The 25,811-nt window shown below is 35.7% G+C and overlaps 1 protein-coding gene across 1 annotated transcript in view; it reads left to right on the forward strand.

Annotated features, from left to right (window-relative positions):
* The window catches only part of LOC131049741 (uncharacterized), a 65,557-nt gene that overhangs the window by 19,737 nt on the left and 20,009 nt on the right, over nt 1-25,811 (forward strand). The window contains exons 2-5 of the mRNA XM_057983804.2: nt 4,109-4,164; nt 4,486-4,607; nt 4,699-4,793; nt 8,620-8,825. Of these exons, the coding sequence (XP_057839787.1) occupies nt 4,109-4,164; nt 4,486-4,607; nt 4,699-4,793; nt 8,620-8,825 (479 nt within the window). The remainder of the gene's footprint in view (nt 1-4,108; nt 4,165-4,485; nt 4,608-4,698; nt 4,794-8,619; nt 8,826-25,811) is intronic.

Genomic DNA, 25,811 nt, shown 5'->3' on the forward strand with positions numbered 1-25,811 from the left:
AAGAATAAAAGTAAAAATAAAATATAATTTTTTTAAGTATAATGAATGGTCAAAGGGCATGAAATAGGAAGTTATGACTATTGGAGGATAAAAGGTATAAAAGGAGTGAATCAATCAACAACTTGGAAAGGAATAGAGGAAAAATGTTAGTGACTTCAGGAAATATAAAATAAAGAATTATTTTCAAAAGAGAGCAATTAAGGATGAGTCGTTGTGACTCTTTCAAATGGTCGAAATAGTGAAAAGGTGTGACTCCTTCCCAATTTTAAGATATAAAAAGGAGATCAAATCATTTGGAGGGGCATCAAATCAGATTACAAGGATTCAAAGTAAAAATTCAGGACACTCAGCAATAAAGGAATCCAAGATATTTGGGAAATGATTTAGTATTCTCGAAAGACAGCAATGAAGGGTGGTGACTCAATTCTTGTAAAAGAAGGTGACTCTTTCACCAATAATATATAAAAGGAAGGATCATTCAAAGGATTCAATCATCTCTCTATCAATTCAGCAATCATTAAATGATGACTCGCCAATAATCAAATCAGCAATTATCAAATAATCACTCATGAATCCATCGAATGAAATCATTCAATCATCCAACAATCATCAATGGAGATTCACCAAATCAGAAATTCATCATCAAATATCAATTCATTCAACTATATATACAAATTCAGAAATCTTAACAATCATTTTAGAATGTCAAATTACAATCATCTACAATCAATAAAATAATTCATTAATTCAAGGCAGAATTCAAAAATTCACTCAGCAGTACATATAATTTCATAAATCCATTCAAGAAATATTTTTAAGTACACTCAAATATTACTCAAGGAGTTGATTGGTAATTCCATCATGAAATATTATTTAGCAACAGTCTAGCAAATACACCAAGTCATCAATTTATAATTCTAGTTAGTACTTGCGAACCAGATGGGGTCCGGGCCTACAGGTTGGGCTAAGATTTGGAAGGACAGCGTCTTTTCCTAGCCTTTGGTGAGCTCAGGATGAGGTCCTTAGTATTGTCACCAAATGGGGTCCGGCCTCATAGGGTGAGCTAGGGTTTGGAGGGACGAGATATTTTTTGTACCTTTGACAAACTAGGGATGGGGTCCTTGGTTTTTGTCACTGTTGAGTTAGGGACAGGCTCTTTTAGCTCAACAGATTTGCAAGGTATTTACAGGGAATTCACTATTTGATCAACTTGGGTATTGCACAAGGATGTATTGACTTGAATATATTTATATAGATTGCAATTCCTGAGAAAACTTTTATATCTTAAAGAATATCCCCAAAAAGGGGACATTACATCCTTAAATAGCCTTAAAACACTTGTAATATGCATAAATAAGCTATAAAAGAGTAGAGTAAAATATTATAGAATAAAAGGCAAATTCATGGGAATAAGATAATTAAGAGTTATTATGAAAGGATACGATGAAAAGGCATAGAGAGGTTATATAAAGAGGGAAAAGTGGGATATAAGAAAGTGGAATAGTGTGGAAGCATGTATGGAATAATATGTATTAAATATATGAGATAGATATAGGAGAAATAAGATAGATACAGAGCAGAGACTAAGACCTGCCTTTTGTATGATCCTATAATATAATATAAGGAGTTATAAGGGTTTATATATGTGTGTTATGGATGAATAAATGTTTCTTTCTATTGATAAGATAGTATGTGTTATCTGTTTACTTAATCTGCTTGCCACAAATGCTCATTTCTCTTACTGTATCCTCTCGGGTATAAATAGACTTACATTAGGGATCCTGGGGTACAGATCACCTTGTAACACATAGCGACTAGTAACACCTTTTTAAATAGTCTTTCTGCTCATAGTTAGAAGATATCCAAAGGTCTTTAAATTATAAACCCATTTTATATTAGCATTTGCTTTATGATTGCGAGGTTATCTTTGCTTTACTGACTCCTAATGCCACAGACTTAGCTAAGATAAGGCTTTTAGTTATTTTTTCTGCCTAAGCATGTTTATTGGTGAGTGGCTCAAGGATCATGGCACAAAAATTTTGGATATTGAGGTTATCTCTGATGACACCCCTTCCACTTGATCTATTCCCAAATGTATCTATTAGTTTAGCATTTGCCACAAGAAATTTGTAATATGGTTTTTCTTGCTGGAGTATCTTTGAAAAAATTGCTGCAAATAAACAATCAAGGCGAAAATACAATATTACTGATTGATTTGCTGTGATGGTCATGGTGCCTGTACATTTATCTTTACAAGTTGATTGACTGAAGTTTTAGTAGAACCAAAGTGAAGTAATTTTGGCTATGGACTTATCTTTTCTTTGGAAGCAACTTGTCACGAATATCAACATTATAATTTTTCTGATGCCTATTGGTGCTTTTTTCATTAAAAATTATGTAATGGTGTTTTCTTCTGTATCTTTTTTCTATTGTCTATTGTACTTGATAATTATAGCAGGCATCCTGGGTTTTTATGAAGGAGCAATGTTATAGTGGACAAGGATGTCATATATCCGTTTCCTTTTGCAAAGAATGACCAAGATTTCTTACTTTCTGTTCCCTGACAAGAAGTAGACACATGAACGTCCCTCAATTTCTGTGGTACAGCAGGCTGTATTTATGTTGCTCCTCACACAATTTGTTATTTTTTTTTTGATTTTTTAGGACTTCTCTAAGATTAACTCCCAAGATGCTATTCAATCATTCAAGAGAAAAATTCAGACCCACAACATTTTTGGCTACCTTTATAAAAAACAGAACTTAGAAGAAAACATCGGGAAGAAGAAGAGAACCTGATGGGCGAGGAGGAAGAAGTGGCAATAATTTTGATCTGCGTTCCTGAGAATTTGGGGTGGCCTTTTAGACAACCCTTTGTTTCTAAACATAATTGAATCTAAGTATAGAGACAACCTTTTCTTCAGAATGCACCAACATATAAATTTTCTAGTTCTTGGTTTCATTTTTAGATTTCCTAACGAACATTTATTGCTAGTTTGATATGTGTGATATTATACTGTCACTGTTTATGATTTAACTGAGCATGAGACAGTGCTTACAAAGCCATGTCTGATGACAAGCGTTATGTTTCAAAGTGTTTTTGAGAGATTTTATGGTCATGACAAGTTCATTTGACCTTTGCATTATTGTTCCAGGCATTGAGCATTTCTACGTGTTCAAAACATTATAAAGTTATAAAAATGTCTTAACCTTTTCTTCAGAATGTGCATAGATGCCACAGATTTTTCAAATTTTGGTCTCTCATATGCATAGCTAATTGGTTTTCAAGATATTATTCAGCACTATTTATGTTGGCATAGTTTATAGCACAGTGGCGGCATTCATTACATGGAATTCTATTACTTGGGTTCAAAACAGGAAAAAAGAGGAAAAACTTGGCAGATGAAGAATGCTAAAATACTCAGAGATGTGTAAAAGAACTGCTATTGTTAATTCATGGTGAAATAATGTGAAGAGAAACAAAATTCAAGTACAGGACATAAATATTCAGTGTTGCCAATTACTCTCACACCCTTGATAAGTATTAAATTACCAATCAAGTATATTGCACCCATTACATCTGAATTCTTAAGCGAACAAAAATACTGTTTTTTCATCCAGTGCAGACCATAACAATTTGTTTTATTTACATTGTAATAGCAGAGCAGGGGTTTGGGGGCAGCAGATACTTTTGAGGCCACAGACCTTTATGGGCATGCCATTTTTCATAATTTTACCACTTTTAACCGAGTTCCATATTCTTCAAAAAAGCACTTGTAGGGTTAGTTATGTTTTTTTGAAAAGATAGTTTTTGACTGGAAATGCTGGTCAAAAGAAAATAAACATCTGGCTAGTGGTGGTGGTTAAGTGTGTTTTTTCCTGGTTATTGCTTCTATGATTTGTAGGTTCTCTGTAATTTTTTCCGACCTTAGCATTAATGTGCTTAGCATGCAGCATATGTACGAGTTTCATAGGTTTTGGAGATTGTTTATAATTTTTCTGGTTCATGTTTTATCATTTTGCAAGTTCTGGAGAAAATTGTTAATATTTTCTATTTTATCACCTACTTCACTACATATTTACTTCTACTGACATTGTGAACTTTGTACAGTATGCAGCCACAGCGACGTTGGCAGATGAGGAATCAGAACTGATGCCATTTCCAAGGTGGATTTCAATTTGTCTAGAGTTTATTTATCATTTTTAACTTTAGCACTTCTAAAGATACTTTTAAAAATTTAAAGTCAGCTGTTGAAAAGTGGAATGAATAGATGGATTTATTTACGCAAAGCATAAAATATTATCATGTGCTTACATGTTGCCTCGTTTAAGAGACTTGGATTGGCAGAGAGAAAGAAAGAAATCATATTAATATCCACAACTTTGGAAAGTGGACTAAGAATGATTGTGTGAATTCTAGAATGCAGTTTGGCTTGATGAAGATTCTATATCTGTTTTTATTGTTTGACTTTAACATTGATTGTGAAGGGAGGGTCCAGGAGTTATGTATGCACTAAATTGGGCCCTTGCATCTAAAAAGGTTTTCCCAAAGGGTGAAGTCTATCACAACTCGAAAGATGTTGATTTGAAGCACAGTGCAACTTCAACAGGTATTGGATGACTTATTGTGCAAAAGAATTCTGTAAATGCCATTCTCTTCTCGTATCTATTGAGTATTTATAAGCTGTTCTTATTTGTCAGAAATGTCTGCTGGAAGTCCTCTATTTGCTCGAGGAAGCTTCTCTTTGGGGGCATCTGATATTTCAAAACCCCAATTCAACAAACTGCTGAAACAGGTATTGGTTTTAAATTCTGAAGTGTATTGACATGTAGGAGACACCTGACTGAAGGCATTAGTAAACCTTAACTATTAAAGGTATATCTCCTCTTAAGATTAAAATGAATTCCTTTCATATTAATAAGCTATATATCCTAGAGAAGACATAAATTAAGAATATAAAAGGAAGTGGAGAAAGGCTTCTCTTAGCGTATGTGCTTACTGAAATGTGCCATATAATGAAATTGAAGTTGGGATAAAACTTGTATTGATTTCATTCATGTCATGTTTGTTTTTAAAGGCCATCTACATGATGGGAATGCAAGGAAATATGAATCCTTTGGTTATAATTCATTGGCAACTCAGAAGCTTATGTATTAAACTAAGCACAATAAAAAAGAAAAATTACATGGAATGATGTTTGCACTGAATAAGGTATTTTGTAAGAATAATGACAAACGATTATGTTGTGACTTGTTTGCAATTATATTTGGTTATTGTGAAGATTTTATTGTTAATCTTGGTTTTTAGGGGAAAGGCTTTATACAGAATTCTTGTTCATGCATGATTTTTAGGCTTGTCATATTTGGTTTGAATATAAAGGACCTCCCCTAATGTTTTCTTTTGGGATTCTCTGTTTTCTTAGGATTTTTTGACAATCTTAAGCTGTACCTGCTATTATTCAAATAGATAATATTGGCATAGATTTAAGTGTTTAATAACTGTGATGTTATCTTTATTTTAAAGTTTGGGGTAGATACTTATTTTAGTTTGAGTACATGATTAGGATTTACATTATTTTCTGGTAAACTCATTTTTTGAGCCAATTCATGAATCCCTTAGATTTCTTTATCTTTTCAGTTTATTCCTTGTCCTCAACTATTTCCTTGTAATTGGCATCAAGCATCTTAAATTCCTAAAATACTTGAATCTTGTCATATTTTGTTTTTTGTTTTTATATTTTGAAGGAAGATAGAATTTACATCCTTAATTAAGTTCACTGGCAGTTTTTATATGCTAGTAACTAGGTTTGCCTTATTGTACGGGAAAATTGAAGTGCCATTTGTGTTTGAGTATTACTATAATATTGGCATTGAATTGAGTGTTTAGATGTTATATCGTTGTGTGTATGTTTGGAGTAGTTTTTTTATTTCTAGTTTGAGGACATGTTTAGTACATATTGTTCTGGTAAACTTTTATTGAGCCAAAATATAGATCTTAATAAATTGTCTTTATCTTCTCAGTTTATTTCTTATCCTGAAATATTGATTTGTATTGGGGTTAGCACAAAGCCTCAGCAGACTTATATTCTTTACTCTTAAAGTAGTAAAAGAAGATGGAATTTGCAGCTTTGTTTTCGATTTTGATTTTTTTCCTTTTTTCTTTCTACCCCCTAAGCCATTTACAGACATTGAAAGCATGGATTAGCTTAGTCATAACAAAAATTAGCAAAAACTGGGTTGTATAATTGTACCAGGATAATTGGCATAGAGTTCAGTATTATTACCGTTACTATATTATTTTTGGAGTAGATAGTTATTTCTATTTAGACTAATATTATATATTTTTTGTAGTGCTGTTATTAAGCCAAAGAATAGATCCTAGTAGATTGCTATCTCAGTTTATTTCCTGTCCTAAAGTACTTTGTAATTTGGGTTAATTAGCTTGAGTCCTCAACGATCTCACATCTCCTTCAAAAAAATTGTTAGAGAAGCTAGAATGTGTTAGACTTTTGTTTTGTTCATAGGTGTTGTTGATGTAATAGATTTACCTTGGCATAATGGAAAGTTAGGCTGTATCTGTGTAATAAATTGTTTTTTTATGAGTTTAGGCCTATAATGTTTACGTTTGTGGTTTTCTTGCATAAGATTTCACAATTTCATGTCTTAGTTCTCAAAATGCAGGGACATGAATTAATATCTCTTGCTTGGAATATTGTGATTGGATTTTACCTGTAATTTGTAGTGTAAGTTGGACGTAATATCACTTGGCAGCATGATGGAACATAATTTGTATACACATTGTTTAGACAAATAAAATTTCAGCTATCTAGTGAGCACAAGTGCATTTGTTTCTGTCTGCTTTGAAGTATTCAATTCTTTTAACACATATTTGACATGCGGGACTGTTTACCTCCTAGTAACCTATGACCTGTTGTGTATGTTGGCATTTTGATGATTATGTTGTGATTGTCATTGATGGACACACACTTGCTATCAGATCACTTTGTGAATGTATGAATTATGCTCAACCGGTAATTGTTCCAAACCGGTATCATGTTGTAGTCTTTAGACTATTGATGTTATGCAGAAAGTGTTTACCGATCTCAAGCGGCATGAGGATTTCAAGCGGAATGGAGCAAAGGAACTAGAAGCGACAGTTATCATTTTCCCAGTCTTCATTTCTGTCAACCGGTAATCTGTTAAACTGGTATTACTCTAAGTTACCAACCGGTAACCGGAAAAGTTGTATAAACCGGTAATACTCTGTGATGAGTTACCAATCGGTATATCTTTGTGATGAGTTACCATCCACCGACACTTTGACGGTGATTTTGTGCCGTGTTACCAAATGTGTCTAGATACAATGAACCTAGGAACTTGCAATGTAATCCTATTGGACCGACATGAAATCAGATTCCTTTCAAGGACATCATGTCTAGGTTTTTAATATGTGTGTAGCTGCTAGGGTTTGAAGTGGTTGATGAGTTCTTATATGTGCGAGCTTAACAAAAAAGAAAAAGTCTGTGTACTGTAACAGAGTGTGGATTTACTGAAGACTGAAGTAATGCTGAAATGCATTAGCAATAAGCTATCATGGATCTAACCAAGCAGACTGTGCTATTTGCTAGATCATTCACTTGTTGATTACTCAAATCTTTGACAAGTTAGAAACCCTTAACCGGGTAGGCCCAAAAAAGCCTTTGTAAATCCTCTAACAAGGTGGTTCACATCTGTGGATCTAAAATCCTCTCACAAGGTAGTCTTTAATCGGACTTATCTCCTAACAGAGATTGAGATTCCTAACAGGATCTGTTCTGGTAAAGAACATTGTATGACCTTAACCGGTCTGGTTACTATTTTGCAGATAGTTACTTGTGAGTTTCATCTCACCGTGGTTTTTCCCATTTGGGTTTCCACGTCAAAATTTCTTGTGTTATGGTGATTGTGCTTTTGTGGGTGAATGCCTTACTTGCTGTTTGGTTTGCATTTGTGTTAACCGGTTTGTTAGTTAAACTGTTATACCGGTTTACCGCTAGACTGCTAAAGTGTTTGAGTACAAAATTTTTTTGTATACTAATTCACCCCCCCCTCTTAGTATTCTTCAGTGCACACCTATCCAAGGTCAAGATGCTTATGTTTTCAAGTTAATTAAGGGGATCTTGCAATAATTCTTTCTCTCGTCTTGTATTGGACATCTGTTTATTTGTGAGGTTTGCTCTGTCATGCACACATCAGAGTAAGACTGTAATCAAAGTTCAAGATGCCTGTGTTTTAGGGTCAGTCAAGGGAATCTTGCAATAACTCATTATATATGACATGTATTTTTTACTTCCTTGTGATGTTTGCCCTGTTGTGCATAATTCAGAGCAAGTTATATCATCCAAGTTCAAGATGCCCTTATTTTCCAGTCAGTCAAGGGACCGATAATTCATTCCCTTGTAAAGCTATTCACCATTTAATTTTCATTTCAATAATTCTAGATGGATTACATGTAACTTTCAGCTTTTGGGAACAAAATTTTGTGTACCTTTATTATTTTTGTAGAGTAACAGTTAAATTATCAATCCATGTATTGCCATTCAGCTGCTTGGATTATTAAATTTTAGTATTCTGATCATTCAGGTCACCAGTCATCTTTCGTCCATCCCAAAAATTTTTGTGCAAGATGGAGCTGTTGGGTCATCGCCGAAGATTGATGCAAAAGTGCGAGCTATATGTGACAGTCCTTCTGCTGCTTCAACTCTCCGTAGTATATTGTGTCGAACTCCAACTCGAGAAGTTTCTCATTCTGCCTTTGCTTTGACTGTTTATGTTGCGTCAGGTGTAAGGTAAGCCTCATTCCGGTGACTATAAGTGTAGTTACATTTTTCTATGCATTTGTTAATAGACATTTTCCTTCTGTAGCGGCAGTGCAGGACTACTTTGGTGTTCAATATTATCCCTTTCAGGCATTTGGCTATTTTTTCCTACTAATGTTGAGGTTTTGGGAGTTAAAACATGAACATTCAGTAGTTGCATCTAATTAAGAAAAACGTTTTAAGCTGGGATAACAGAAGGTTTCAAGTAGAGTTAAGTTATTTTCTTATCACCAATTTTTTTCTGGACTCAATGCTTTATATTCCTGTAATTGTATAACAAAGTGTCTGGTAGCATTTTCTACAAACAAATTCCTAAATGTGTCTTTATCAAACAACAGGCAGCTCTGATAAAGCTATTATTGACTGTAGTTACCAGATCTGGTCAAATCTTGCTCAAATTGGGTTTGGAACAAATGTTTTGAATTGGTCTGATTCATTCTAGACTTTTTTAAAAATATAAATAATTTTTGAAAATAAAAATATTGAATAATAAATAAAATCTTAGCTAAAAAAAGTTAACAGAAAATAACATGAGTTAAAATTTAAATCTATTTAGATTCTAAACCTGAAAAATGTCTATACTTTTTATATTTTTGTTAGTGCTCATGAATTGTTCTGTATGTGTTTGAGTGTGGTGTATATACTTAGGTTTATAAAAAAATATATAACATCAATGTATTTTTAGTTTTTATATTTATCTGGACAAAATTGGGCCGTGTAGGAAATCTTTTTCTTTTCTTTACAAAGTGAACTTTCTGTACCTGGTAACTATGTTTTTGACCACGGAAATTAGCAATTACTATATAGAGAGTGTAGTTACATGCTTTATAGGTGGTCATAGAGTAGGGTTTCTGATAACAAACACATTTTGTAATGGAGGCAAGTATAACAAATGGGAATAAAATTAATTGCATGCATCACTGAATTTTTTGAGTCATTTTATTTAGAAACTCATGCCAGATGGCTTTGGTATAATTGCAGAAGTTGGCAGTAGCAGTAGAGGCTGGAAGGGACCAAACCTCTTAAATGCAAAAGCAGTAACAGTAGTTACATGCCTATTAAGAATTTACATGGTAGATATTCTTGAGTCCATTGAGTTTGTTATGTAGCAACTCGTGGCAAACTCGTTACTCTGTCAATGTACTAATGTGGATTGTAACCTCCACACCTTTTGTAGGGTGGCTACGGAATTATAGGTCCATGATATCAAGGAAGTTTCTTTAGGCTTCAAAACTTATGTCTTGAAGAAAACATATAATTTGTGAGAGACATGATATTTCTATGGTCCAGGATGGTGTATAGAAGTTCTTCTGGATGTAATTATGTGATTTTTTATTTTTTTGTTCACACAGTTTTATCCAGAAGAACTCTAAGCATTTAATTAGTGGTTAAACAGTGTTGCTTTTGCCAGAGAGATGGGTTAGACTAGAGAATTTAACTCTCAGAATATGAAGATAGATTTTGATATTTGAGCTGGTAAGGCCTAAATGCTCGACACTTGAATCTTAAAGACTCCACTATGTAGATGTTGCATCTGACTGTGGTACTTCTTCTGAGGGTTCCAGTGTTGCTATGGCTCCAAGGTCTGAATTGTAGAAAACAGAGGAGCGAGAATTCAAAATGGAGGAACTATTATAAAATGCATTTTTGTTCAGATAACATGTCTATAAGCGACAAGGTTCAAGAAACTTGCTGCATGTATTTTTTCAGTTTGAACAATGAGAAGGTCAATGAAGTTGCTAAGTTATCATGAATAATTTCAGAGGGTTTAAGCTTCCCTAAATTGCCTTCCGGTAGCTTCTTTATATTTTTTTGAAACAATTAATTGGTATTATATGGAATGTTGGAAGTTTTGAATGATAATTCCGGTATTGTGGGTGCTCTGATAAGCGCTGTACTTCAGGATATTGGGTCAGGGTTGTATCTAGTCTTTGCATGTTTTTTTTTTGTGATCATCTGTCATGGTAGCTAGTTTTGTACTAAACACACACTCAGCAAAGGCGAAGAGTAAGAGTACAATAAATACTCAGAAAATGTTAAAAGAGCTTGGTTCCTAAAAAATATAGTTAGATATTCAGTCATGCTTGTATTGGCTGAATAATTGCTTAGTTGTTAGTGCCGAGTTGAGTATCCACCTTACTTGTAATACTAATATATTAGCTGAGTTTGTCTACTATATTATCAGCATCATGGGAACCAATCATGTGATCCATAAAGGTGCTCCAGTAGGCCTCCTATTTCTATATTGGATAAGAAAATGTCTTATAGACAGGCAATTTCTCTTGGTGTCCTGGCTATACATTTGTATTTTGGTTATGGAGGACATATTATTCATTTTCTTATCTAGTAAAAATATCTACTATTCATGCAACTTCTAGAGTTGTTGTGGCAAGCAGGTATTTGTTACCTCTTGAAGTACGCCAAGTTGGTCATGGACTCACTTGTATATCTCTAGGGTTTAGATTTTTTTTATGAAGTGGAGAAGGCTATTTTCTACGTCCTGTCTTGGTTTTGCTGTGTTTGCATTAGTTGTTGTGCCTTGTCATTTGAGTAATGTGGTTAAGGGTTCATTCACTTGTTTTAAAGTTAAGCTGAACTTGTATCCTAACACCTCTCACTACCCTAGCCAGATCATTGTTGTGAATAATGGCTGCATCTGGTTTAATTTTGTAAGAAATTTCTAATTGCAACCATCCTTTTGTTGAAGTTATACCTGCGATAGAGATCTAAGATGATATCTATTCTCCTCTCCAACATCTCTTATTTATTTCGTGGCTTCAGTTACCGTTTTCTATCTTGCATCGCTTCGTTGGTTTCAGTTACCGTTTTCTATCTTGCATTGCTTTGATTGCCGTCGGTGAGATGACTATGTGGATGTCGGTGAAATATCTATGTGGCTGTCGGTGACTCATCCTCTCCATCACGGAGTCTCTTCACTTCTATTCGATTCTTTATATTCATCGCTCTTCTTTTCGTGGGACTTCTTCTTCTTCCTTAGCAGATGAATAGTTAGATGGCTGTCTTCTCATTTTGTCTTGTAGCAAGTTGAGAATAATGTGTATGAAGTCTGTCAGATCAGTAATATTGTATGTTTTCTGTGTTTAGAGTTTTCAGACTTATGAAGGTTTATAGAATGTATATGAGATGTATCATTTGACTTCATTGTCATGATTGTTTTGTAGAGAATCAAGCTTATCTTATTGTGATTGATAGTAATCTGAAACTATCAACAGTTGTATTCATTTTCAGAGATATAATAAAGTTCATTTTTGAGTGGGCTGGGTTTTTCACCCTCAGGTGGAGGGTTTTCCCAGGATAAGTTCTTGTTTTTGTGTTGTTCATAAGTTTAGTTTTTTACTATCTATTTATTCTGGTTCAAATTTAACATGGTATCGGAGTGGGTTTAGAAGATTGATCCAAAACTAGAATCTTTAAGTTCTTTATTTCTTTCTTTTGTTTGCCTAAGTTATTCATAATAGTGAACGGATTGAAAGTAGAAGATAGACTAGATGGGTCATCAAATTTCTTTTCTTGGAAATTTAGAATTCTGATCACTCTAGAAGATAATGATCTCCTTGACTATGTCTCGAAAGATGTAGAAGAACCTTCTGCTGATGCAGAGAAAGTTCAATGGAGAAAGAATAGGACCATGGCTAAAAAAATTCTGATTGATTCTGATAAGGATCATCTGGTACCTATCATCTCTAAGTTGGATTTAGCTAAGGAAATGTTTCAAACTCTAAAGGACCTTTATGAATTCAACAACACTAGCAGAGCTTTGGCCCTGAGGCGTCAACTGCTGCATGTGAAAATGTCTAGAGGAGAATCTGTTACTTTTTATTTCATGAAGATTTATGAGTTAAAAGATCAGCTTAGTGCAATTGGAGATACTTGTGCTGATAAAGACTTGGTTATGTTAGCTATGAATGGATTTCCCAACTCTTGGGAATCCTTCATTGAAGGCATTAGTGGTAGAGATGAACTTCCTAAATTTGATAGGTTGAGGGCAGATTGCATCCAGGAAGAATGCAGACAAGAAGCTAGAGGCAATGGTCGCAAATCTCATCATGAAGATGATCATGTGCTAGCTTCTCACACATCTAAAGGGAAAAAAAAGAAAGGCAACTTTAAAAGATTTAGAGACAAGAATTTTGAGTCAGCCCCTAATGTCAAGAAAAAGAGAAAGGACCTTTCTAGAATTCAGTGTTTTAGGTGTGTCAAATTTGGTCACTTTGCCAAAGATTGTGTATCAAGGTCAAAGCCTCAAGCAACTGCTGCAAATGTTGAGAATCCTTCTCCTCAAAGAGAGTCAAGTGAAAATTCTGAGGGATTCTTATTTATTTCTGCACTTTCTAGTAATGTTCCTATTAACAGTGATATGTGGTTGGTAGATAGTGGAGCATCTCGTCATATCATTGGTTATCGTGAAGACCTTTCTAACTTGAAAGAAGAAGACTCATCTTCAAGTTATCATTTGTGATGATGCTTGCTATTCTGTGAAGGGTACTGGCTCTACTTCTTTTCAGTTGGACTCTAGTATTCCTCTTCATTTAAGTGATGTATTATTTTTTCTTGGTATTAAGAGGAATTTGATTTCTATTTCTGCATTAGAAGACAAAGGTTATCATGATGCTTTTGCTGATGGAAAAGTACTTGCATGGAAGAAGAACTCAAGTATTCAATCAGCTCGTGTTATTGGTGTTCGTCATGATAGTCTTTATAAACTTTCAGCTCATCTCATTCAAGTCTTAGCTCATGATTCTTCAAGTTCAAGTGAGTTGCGACATAAAAGATTTGGTCATTTAAATTTCAGAACGTTGTCTTCAATGGAGAAGGTTGTCAATGGTCTTCCAAAGCTGAATCAAAATCATGAAGGTGTTTGCAAGGGGTGTGCTTTAGGTAAGAACATTAAGAGCACCTTTTATAGTAGTGAAAGTAGGGCAAAGAATGCTCTAGAATTAATTCATTCTGATTTATGTGAACCTATGTCAGTTGCTTCTCTTAGTGGTTTTTGGTATTATGTCACCTTCATTGATGATTTTTCATGTAAGTGCTGGATTTACTTTCTTAAGTCTAAAGAGTTTGATGAAGTGCTGTCCAGATTTAAAGAGTTCAAAGCTTTAGTTGAAAATTTATCTAGAAGAAAATAAAAGTTCTTAGATCTGATAATGGAGGAGAATATGTTTCTGGTGTTTTTCATAACTTTTGTGTTGAAGCTGAGATTAAGAGGGAGTTCTGTGTCCCTTATAATCCTCAACAAAACGTGTGGCTGAAAGAAAGAATAGGACAATTGTTGAGGTAGCAAAGGCTATGATTCATGACCAAAGTCTTCAAACATTTCTTTGGGCCGAGGCTTGCAAGACAACAATTCACATTCATAATCGTAGTCCTCATCAGATTCTAGACAACTTGACTCCAGAAGAAGCTTTTTCAGGTGTCAAACCAGATGTTAGTTATTTCAGAATCTTTGGATGCCCCATTTATATTCATGTTCCAAAAGAAAAAATAACTAAATTAGAACCCTCAGGCAAGAAAGACATCTTTGTGGGTTATAGTGAATCTTCAAAAGCATATAGAATCTACATTTCAAGTCAAAAACAGTTTGAAATCAACAGAGATGTTTCTTTTGATGAAGATGTAGCTTGCAAGAAATCCAAAGAAACTAATGAAGATCTTGAGTATTCTCAAGATATAGATTCGACTGATTCGAATCTATCTTCAGACATTCAGAGGGAGTATACTGATTTAGAAGATTCGGCTGATCCAGCTGATCCAATTGATCCAGTTGACTCTATAGTCACAACAACGGGCCCCAGTAATAGTTCAACTCATAAGAAACCTGTGGGCTAGGCACACTATGGAAGAGGCTGAAAAATATGCAGCCCCTCGTGGTACTTTTAGAGAAAGTAAAAGACCTCACAAGTTTGCTGGCTATGTATCTTTGATGAGTCATATCATAGCTTCCGAGCCTTCAAGTGTTGAAGAGGCTTTAAATCAGCAAGTGTGGAAGGATGCCATGATGGAGGAATATCAATCTATTATGAAAAATGATGTATGGGATATTGTTCCAAGACCTAAAAACAAATCAGTGGTTTCTTCTAAGTGGCTGTTCAAAATCAAACATGTAGCTGATGGGAGTATAGAAAAGTTCAAGGCCAGATTTGTAGCTAGAGGTTTTTTCCAAAAGGAAGACATAGATTTCGAAGAAACTTTTGCACTTGTAGCTCGTTACACTTCTATTAGGACTATCATAGCTCTTGCAGATGTTAAGGGTTGGAAACTTCATCAAATGGATGTGAAAACAACCTTCTTGAATGGTAAAATTGAAGAGGAGGTTTACATTGAGTAGCCATAGGGCTTTGTTATTCATAATAGAAACTCACATGTATGTAGGCTGAAAAAGGCCTTATATGGTCTTAAACAAGTCCCTCGTGCTTGGTATGAGAGGATAGATCACTCTCTTTTGAGCTTGGGTTTTCTAAAGAATGATGCTGATCCAAATTTATACTTCAAGGTATGTGATGACAAGGTGCTAATTTTAGTGCTATATGTTGATGATTTATTTCTCACTGGTAATGATGATCTCATTGTCAAATGCAAGGAGTTAGCTTTAGAATTTGAAATGAAAGATCTTGGTTTGTTGCATTATTTCCTTGGACTTGAGGTATGGTAAAGTTCAAATGGAATCATATTGAGTGAAGGAAAATATGCTATTGATATTTTGAAGAGATTTGACGTGTTAGAATGTAAATCTTTGGTGACTCCTATGGAAGCAAATATGAAAAAGTTACATGAGGTTGCAGCTACTTCAGATTTAGTAGATCCTACTATGTACCGACAATTAATTGGTTCTTTAATGTATTTGGTTAACACAAGGCTTGATATATGTTATGCTGTTAACACTTTAAGTCAGTTCATATGTGAACCAAGACAGATTCAACTTGTGGCAGCCAAACACATACTGAGATATGTTCGTGGTACAGTGGGATATGGTTTAAAATATTCCTCATGTGTAGAGCTAAACTTACAGGGGTTCTTTGATTCAGATTGGGCAGGTTGTGTGCCTGACAAGAAGAGCACTTCAGGATGTTGTTTCAGCCTAGGTTCAACTATGTTTTCCTGGTGCAGCAAGAAACAATCTTGTGTTGCTCAGAGTACAGCTGAAGCGGAATATGTTGCAGCCTGTGTGGCTGCAAGAGAAGCTGTGTGGCTTCGAAAATTACTTGCAGGCTTGTTTGGGCAGCCTTTGGAACCTACTGTGATTATGTGTGAAAATCAAAGCTCTGTGAAGCTTTTAGTTAATTTAGTATTCATGATAGATCCAAACATGTGGAAATTAAATTTCATTACTTGAGAGACATGGTTCAGCGAAAAGCAGTCGAACTCAAGTATATTTCTACAGAAGAGCATACAACAGACATTCTCACCAAGCCGCTTCCGAGAGTGAAGTTCTGTTACTTCCGAGATAAGCTTGGCATTGTGGAGAATGAAACTCTTGCTGAGAGAGAGTCTCAACTTTATTGGTTTTTGCTATCATTAACGAGTTCTTCTTTGTGAGAGAAGTTCGAGGTGAAATCCCTTGATTAATGAGTTCTTCTCTGCGAGAGAAGTTCGAGATGAAATCCCTTGATCCACCCTCTGGGATTAGCTATGGTGGAAGTCATGTGTATGACTTTATGATTTTTATTTATGTTTTAATTCACCCTCTAGGAGTAGCTATGGTGAATATTGTTATGATGAGATAACAACTTTATTGAATAAAATCTGTGATGAGACTCTGTTGACTTCTTTGATTGCAGCTGTATGTACCTATCATGAGATGATGAAATGAAGATCTCTCTCTTGCTAAGAGGGAGTGTTGAAGTCGTAGCTGCGATAGAGATCTAAGATGATATTTATTCTCCTCTCCAACGTCTCTTATTTATTTCGTGGCTCCAATTACCGTTTTCTATCTTGCTTCGCTTCGTTGGTTTTAGTTATCGTTTTCTATCTTGCATTGCTTTGATTGCTGTCGGTGAGATGACTATGTGGACGTCGGTGAAATATCTATGTGGCTGTTGGTGACTCTTCCTCTCCATCATGGAGTCTCTCCACTTCTATTCGATTCTTTATATTCATCGCTCTTCTTTTCGTGGTACTTTTGTTTCTTCCTTAGCAGATGAATAGTTAGATGGCTGTCTTCTCATTTTGGATCGTAGCAAGTTGAGAATAATGTGTATGAAGTCTGTCAGATCAGTAATATTGTATGTTTTCTGTTTTCAGAGTTTTCAGACTTGTGAAGGTTTATAGAATGTATATGAGATGTATCATTTGACTTCATTGTCATGATTGTTTTGTAGAGAATCAAGCTTATCTTATTGTGATTGATAGTAATCTGAAACTATCAACAGTTGTATTCATTTTCAGAGATATAATAAATTTCATTATTGAGTGGGCTGGGTTTTTCACCCTCAGGTGGAGGGTTTTCCTAGGATAAGTTCGTGTTTTTGTGTTGTTCGTAAGTTTAGTTTTCTGCTATCTATTTATTCTGGTTCAAATTTAACACCTTTCAAAGTGTGATTTCATTGTTTTGAGTTAGAATATTAGATGCTCATCATCTTGGATGTAAGTTATGTATGTATTCAAATTGATGTCAAAAAATATGATTTTGATAAAGGGTACTGGCATCTAAGGTTCATGTCCGTCTTCTGCCATGCACAACATCTTTTTTGTTATGCAGGCAATAAGAGATAGCATCTTCCAAACCATTCTGTATGATTCCTTTCTTTTCTATTAGCATTTTTTATTGCTTAATATAAAATAGCAGAATGTTTCATATTTTTTTATTATATCGTATATCTTGTTTGGCCATAAGTACTTTGAGACAATTTAAATGCCTACTTTAGACCTTTCTGGTATTTCTTATTTATTGAATTTCATTCTTTCCTGAGCCCTAACCTATTTTTGGTAACAGCTTTGTTTGGTTTTTTTGGTTTGCTTTCATTATCTGTTCAATCTTTTGTATATTGAAAACCATAAAGAACTTGCTTACATATACAATTGAAGAGTGCAAAAGACCACAAAGGTGAATTCAAAGATTACCTAGCTGTGTCGCAAGTTGCCAGCACTTGGGAATACTATCCAAGAGCACCACAAAACCACTAAAACAGAGGAAACAATGATAGGACAACGAACAACACGAAAGAGAGGACTCAATTATTTGTAGCAATCACTTTCCTTCTCCCGTGGGAGAGGAAACTTTTTGTTGTCCAATGGGAGGAGTGTTCATTGACCATTTCATGATTCTCTGTCTAAAATTTTTCAGCTTCCAATTTATGGCCCTCCTTTTCTTAGGAGTACTCATTGGTCCCAAACCCTTCATAGACGTGATACCCTCCAAACAATCAATCACATCCTAATTTGGAGTGAAGTCTTGAAGAAAGCAACCCTTCTCTCATTGAGCTGCTGCCTCTTCCATCTTTGACATTTGGTTCGGATTAACCAAAGAAGAAAAACAATGTTGAATGGTCGTGTTAGTTGTAGAATCCAACTCTTTATAGTCCCTTAGAGTTTCAAGCAGCAAACCAAACAAAATCCTGTTGGTTAGATAGGAAGTGATCGCGATTTCTCCAAATAAAATCCTCAACAGGAGATCCTTGTTTGGGAACCCATTTCTGCAACAAGACCTGATCCTGCTGGAGAGTCCTCTGAGAAGGAATAAAAACAACTTGAACATTCATGTCCAGTCCATTTGCTCCTAAAGCATCTCATAAGCATTCCGTCATAATCTACAAACTATGATTGTGAACCAAGAGAGGATTGGATGTTAAGCGATTGAGGGGCCAGATTGGAAAGATCCACCTGCCAAATCGAGTGCACAAATCCTGCTGATCCAAACCAATCTTGACAAAAACACTGATTTTCTCATCCAACAGTTGAACCATCCCTGTGGATCTACAAACTAGAAAAAGGTTATAGATGTGAATCTAAAAGCAAACCTTCAAATAAGAGACATGTTTAGGTTCAAAGAGAGGTGTTTCTAGAAAACAAACTAGATCTGCCACAAAACCACAGAGCTTTACTCCACACATATTCATGATTCTTGGAGTAATGGAGGAAGAGGAGACCCTTTTGAAAGGAAGGAAGTATTCGGTGACTCTAGTTTTGGCTAGGCAAATTCCATACACCTTAAAATTTTCTCTTTGTGCATATTTCTATTCGTAAATTTTCGCACCCACGTAAGAACCTTTATGTTGCGAATGAGCTTCAGCCACAATATCTTCAGTGAGCAAGATATCAGTCCTGGATACAACCATATTAAGGGGAATATTTTGACAAAAAATCTAACATCCATTGCAGGTTCCACAAGAGCTTCAAGTAGAACGTTTTGAACTATTCTTCTCTGCCTCTGAGGATTTAACCAAGACTGGAGTGGGAACATATCTTTCCATTAGAAGTATAGATAAATAAATTTCACCTCATATGCTTGGGGCCTTACACCTTTCATGTTGTACTGGTTTGGCCCCTAGATAGCTTGAGTCTTGGTCCAACCTAGTCTGGTTTTGAAGTTTGGATCTAGTCCCCTATGGTTTTGGACAGGGTCTTGCCCACAATCTGTGGGTTTGTCTTGGATGAGCCTAGGCAAACCTAGATGATCCCAAGGGGAATTTGGGGACTTGTGAATTTTGCTATTTTCTTCCCAATTATTTTTTTTTGCTATTCTCTAAATAGTGCCTTTCACCCCCCTTACCCTAAAATGTGACATACAAAACATCCAAAAGGCAAAAGCAAATTCATTTTTCATATTGTGAATGAAAAACAAATTTTTTTTCCTCTATCGCTGAACTTATTTTCTTGCTTGCCTTTGTATAAATAGAGTTGAAGATTTATCATTGAATGCTCCAAGCTGGTTGTTGTGCTATTTCTATGCATTTGCAAGTGTTTGTTTGTTATCAAGGAGATCATAGAGGAAGATTTCTTCAGAAGAGAGGTTTTTTGAAGTTTTTTTTTTTTTTTTTTCATTCTTCTAGGTATTTATAACACATGATTAATTTTTTTAAATGAAATAACTATTAAGTTGTAATTATATATTTTTGTTTCCAAATTTCATTTGTTTGATTTCTTTGAATGTGTTGTTTATTGAACTTGTTGTCTTAGTTATTACAATGGCGACCGTTTTGGCTCCTTGAGCCAACCCAGTTTCAAAACAGACCCAAACTCTCCCCTTCGGAAATATGTTGAAATGGTACAACTTCTTCCAGGTGGGGGAGTTTATGTCTGAATTTGTGGTGTCATTGTAAAGCCAAATATTCTAGCTCATACAATCGAGTGGAAAGCCATTTGTGCAAGATTCCTCAACAAAGCATCCAATTTCGTCTAGGTGAAGATGGTAACGACATTCTAGAAGCACAAGTCTTGGCATATATTGAAGGCTAAGAAAAAGCATTCCAAGCAGCATGTCATAAATCAAATCATTCTTTGTTAATGAAAGGATCTTGAGGGATGAAGCCCCCTCCACTGCTTTCTTATTTTCAACCTACAAAGAGCCATCAATTTTTGTCCATACCTAAGAACAACTTATGGCCTCTACACGTTAGAGATCAAAGGGATTGTTGGAAATGGCATTTTAGAATGAGTCTAGAGAGATTGCCAATCAAGACATAGCAAGATGTGTCTATGTGAATGGATTGGCATTCTATGTTGTTTGCTCACCATATTGGCAATAGATGGTGAAATCAATTAATGAGGCTCCAAAAGGGTACAAGGGCTTGGGTTTTGAGAAGGTGCGTAGCACCTTCTTAGATAAAGAGGTGAAATTTATAGAGGACTTCTTGAAACCCATAAGGGATTTGTGGGTTGAAACAAGGGTGTCCATTGTTTTTGATGTAGAGAAATATGCAAAAATTGCCCATTGATCAATGTTATTGTAGTGTCCTCTAAAGGGCCAATGTTTTGGGAGTTGTGAAGTGTGAAGGATGGTGCATTTATTGCTAACATTCTTTGCCAAGCCATTGAGGAAATGGGCTCTCGAAATGTTGTGCAAGTTATAACAGATGATGTAAAAAATTGTAGGGTTGTTGGGTTATTAGTTGAGGAGCATTCATCACACATTTTTTGGACACTTGGTGCTGTCCACTCTGTCAACCTAATGCCATAAAAAAATGGCACTATAATTGAGTTGATCAAGCAAGTGTATGTTAAGCTTCAAGATGTCCAAATGTTTGTCATCAATCACCATATGCCACAAGGCATATCTAGAACATTCTTGGAATTGGAGCTGCTGAAGGTCAGTTAAATAATAAATATGTTCCACTTTAGTAAACTTTTTAATTTTAATTTTTGTAAATTTTTTTTTCGATTTTCAAACAAGTTGTTGAGACCCATTTTGCCTCCAACACAATTGTGTTGAGATGACTTGTGAAGGTTTGTGAGGCACTTTCTAACATGGTCATCAACCCAAATTAGTCCATATGTTGGCAATCTAGCACTTCAAGAACAACATAGGTTGAGAAAATGATCATAGATGACATCTGGTGGGATTTTGTTGAATATCTCCTTAGTTTCATTGATCCCATAACAAGGATGATCTATCATAGCAACATGGATAGGCCTTGTTTGGTGAGGTATATGATGGCATCGAGTCAATGATTGAGAAGATGAAAGTTATCATATTTGCCAAAGAGCAAGATCTTGAGGAAGAATTCTTCAAAGAACTACATGATGTGTTTTTTAGACACCTCTAACACAATAAAATACCAAAGGTATTTTACTCTCTCTTGATCAAAATCACTTCAGATGCTAAATGTATGATCAAACCAAGATGACTCCAAGGTTCCTATTGTTATGTTTTGATGTGTGGGTAACTCAATAGTTGATGTGATTGCTGGTTCTCCAATGGGCCTTATGTATTTGTTCAAATGAGACATCAAATCTTCATGAATAAAAGTATATTTTCCATGGTTTTTTGAAATGACTTATAATTTAGCAAGATGAGCACTTGTTCCTATCTCTAACAAAGATTTTGAAATAAAATGCAAAAGGAAAGGGTTTAGGAATTCTATTCTATTCCTATTCTAATCTTAGAATGCAAGAGATAGTGAATGGCTCTATGAAATTCCACTAGGCTTAGTTTTGTCATGCAAAGAACAACTCCACAAAGCTTAGTGCATTCTTCTAAGGTAATCAATAAATATTCATATTTATACCCACAACACTAACACCATCCATTTGATGCATATCGATGAGCAAGTAGAAATCAAAGTTAAGCTTAGATCAAATTCCAGTTGACCACACAACGCAAGTTTACAATCAGAAAATAGCTAGTGGTATGGACAAGTGAATTTCATACAGATTCATTCAACAATTTCTTCATTTAACTAAAATACTTAAAGCAAAATTCTAAACTAAATTGAGGATTAAAGAACCACACAATGTTCCAAGATCTCATACAAATCACCCAAGTTCAATGATTCAATTCAATTTTGGCAGCATCAAAGTGACAATTCTCAAAATCTCTCCTTTGAAATGAGAGGAGAAGGGGTTTATATAGAGTCTCAAATGAAATGAATGGCTAGGACTCATTTAGAATCAAGGGCCAAGATCGTACCTACATAGCCCTAATTAGGTTTTCCAGCAAAAAATGGAATCTTATCCATATCACAAAGCTCGAGGAATGAGGTCCAATGAGATGTCACCTAGTAATCCATCAAGCTGTCCTCTAGAAGATTCCTTCCTCTATCCTTCTCTTTGGCTGCATATTCAACGAATCTGGACACGACTGAATTGAGTTCTTCCATTGTGACACTTGGCAAACCATCCTACTGCAATTCAATCACATCCAAGGCATCTGAGAAAGCATCAAAGAGGTTCTCCCAATCTGGTGTATGCTTCTGCAAGTTGCTGATGAAGATCATAAGGGAGACCGAATCATCTAGCTGATTATTCCTGATAGACTCTAGCCCTTGAAACTAAACAAACTTCATTTTCTCTTTCAATCCCTCCAAATTCAAGCTGCTAGAAGTGTTGACATCTTGTCCCAATAATTCTTCAATTTAAGTGAGGATTTTTGATTGTATGTCTAAGATTGATCCTTCCATCTCCATGCACTCATCTCTCATATGATCAAACACTGATTTCCTCATTGCCAAAGAACAATACTACCCATGGAAATCATGAACAATACTATCCATGGAAATCATACACATTTCCCTCCTGAATTACTCCTTCCTGGATTAATGTTAATGTAGGAATCCACTTCAACACCTTGAGGTGAGGAATAGTCTTGTCTTGGATTGGTTGAAACTCCTCCCATACTCCCTCCAAGCATTGTATCTAGTTCATGAGTAATGTTGTCTTATCTTAAGCATGGACAAATCCGACTAGGAAGTCTTCTACTTGCTTTGAAATATCTTCTATCCATTTTCCAACCTCATGATACGTACTCCTCATTGCCTCGTTGCCATTAAGTGACCCTTGAGCAATAGCTATGGGTGGAACAAATGTATGATCCTCACGCCTTAGGGGATTCAACAACCTCTCAATGTATGATCCTTCACATCGTCTCCTAAATGGACCTCAAGTTAAATGGCTGGAGATCTTGGTTGCTGTTCTTCGTCTTCATGTGGTGCTGATTGAGCAGATGAGTGTTCATCTTTATCATTATCTAGTAGGATCTTTGTATCAGAACCTTGTTTGGGTTCATTGTCTTCCTTTGGTATGTCATTCTCTTTAATGGATGAGGAACTCATGGTAGACTGAGGAGTGTCGAATTTGTGCTTCTTGTGTCTAGAATCTTGACTGGCAATCCCCTTACCCTTTGCTTGTGTCCCTCTGGCTATACCCCTTCTCCTCTTAGGAGCTTGCCTCTCTTCATAATTGTTTGTTCTCACATCACTTTTAGTTCTTTCATCATCACTAAGAGAAGACTCCTTGCTTTTCATTTTCTCATAGGTCAAAGTGATACCCTGCCTCCTTAGCTTGTTGATTTGTTTGTCTGCCCATTCTCTGGAGCAATCATTCACTTCCCTCATCAAGATGTTCAAGTCTACCAGTTCGGGCTGTGACCAATCAGGTGATGAAACCGGCTTGTCTTTCCCCTGCCCATACTGAGGATGAATATGATTCCCATCATCTTTTACTTGATCAGGAATTGAGAAGTAGTTACACTTCCTCATGAAGTCCACTGACATTCGAGACCACATCTTTTTCCTAAGTCCGAACTCATCTGCAAGACGCCCAGTCTTCCTCAATGTCAACCTTGGTTGTTAAAATCTTCTAGAATGGATCAAAATGGTTCCTCGCTTTATATATCCCAAGATGGAAAAATTGCAATTCCTCATTAACTGTATCTGTTGTTGTCGTGGTGGGGCATATCTCCATCATTTTCCCAAGTGTGATAGGAAAAGTTATACACTGCCTATGTTTCTCTTTCTGTATGTAATCAAATTCCGACAACTGCCTCACTACCTCAAGTAACACCATCTTGTTAGTTTGATACTTGGGAAGCTTGTAAGGTTCGGAGGTGAATCCTTGGATTCTTATGTATGTGAAGGTAGGGAATTGAATAAACCATGATCCATATTTTTCTACTAATGACATTGCCTCCTTGGACAACCTCTTATGTACTCCACCTTGTAGCAACTAGCAACCATGTAAGGTACATGGTGAATGCATCATTCACCCTTCTATATTGTTCTTTCTCATCTAGGTGGAGTTACAAATAACATTCATACACATTATTTTGTCCTTGCTTGTTTCTGACTTCACCCTTGCATATTAGACTTTAGTCCTTTGTATTTGATGTTGCTGCTAGCATGTAGACTAAGTAAGAAGTCATGTAGAATGACTTCGTTCTCTCCAAGTTCTTCAATTGGATATCCAAGTTATCACTTATGATCTTTACCCAACTTATCATTATTGTTCCAGCTGATATCTCCTCAATGTAATAAAACATCCATGTCTCAAATAAAGATCCTTGAGGTGCCCCCATGATCCTGTTGAGTAGGAAGATCATATCACTAAACTCTTCTTTAAAATTTGAACCTGGGAGTTTCTTCGGTAGCTTGGAATGGTGACGCCTTGTTTCAAGGACCCACTCATTGTTAATGAGAGTCATACATGCATCTGGTCCTTTCTCGAACATAGGCTGGGCGTCCGCTTTAGTTCCTGTTTGCATCCCTTGGTGATTGGGAATCCCAAATGCCTCTCTTATTGCCTCTTCAGTGAGAAATGCAAGCACCAACCCCTTAGGTGTTCGGATTGTTCTTGACTGTGGGTCGTAGTGCCTGGCACACTCAATCATGAGCTCATTGCATTGTATGGTTGATGGGAATCCAACAGCATGGTAGATTCCTCTCTTCATCATGTTGACTGCCAAGGGAGAGGGTAGCTGGTTCTTCGTTCCGTACATCCTTTGTTTCATCTTTTTCCTGTCCAGGTACTCCATGTTGGTGTCTCTAACCTTCTTCCACTTGGAAGATATCTTGGATTCCGGGTAGTATCCTTCAAGTACTTTCTTCAACTGGATCTTCCTTGCAGCTATCCCTGCTTTCGACATGGTATCTGTATGAAGCTAGAAGTCAACAAATTCGAACAAGAAATTTTTCAGAATTAACTTAGGTTCTCATTTTAATTGATTTTCAGACTCATTTGCTTTCTAAAATTAGAGAATTGAAACAATGCAATGCTGATTCTGGAAAATACAAAGGTTTCGATCTAAACTTGGAAATTTTGATTTTCAGACTTATAAACGGTTTGATTATAAATTGTAAGTCTGAATATATCCTTCAACTCAGAGTTAGGAATGATGTTGCAACCAAATTCGTTGTCTAAGTTTGATTTCTGAGTGCAAAAGGTCTGAAAATCGGCCCTTATCAGCCAAAGGTTATTCTTTCCCTTGTGCGATTCATATGGCTGATGCAACTTGCATTTGTATTGGCTGGAAATGATGCATTTTTCTTTGAGGTGATGGCTGGTGAT

Source organism: Cryptomeria japonica, chromosome 10 (assembly GCF_030272615.1).
Source record: "Cryptomeria japonica chromosome 10, Sugi_1.0, whole genome shotgun sequence".
Classification (NCBI taxonomy): Eukaryota; Viridiplantae; Streptophyta; class Pinopsida; order Cupressales; family Cupressaceae; genus Cryptomeria; species Cryptomeria japonica.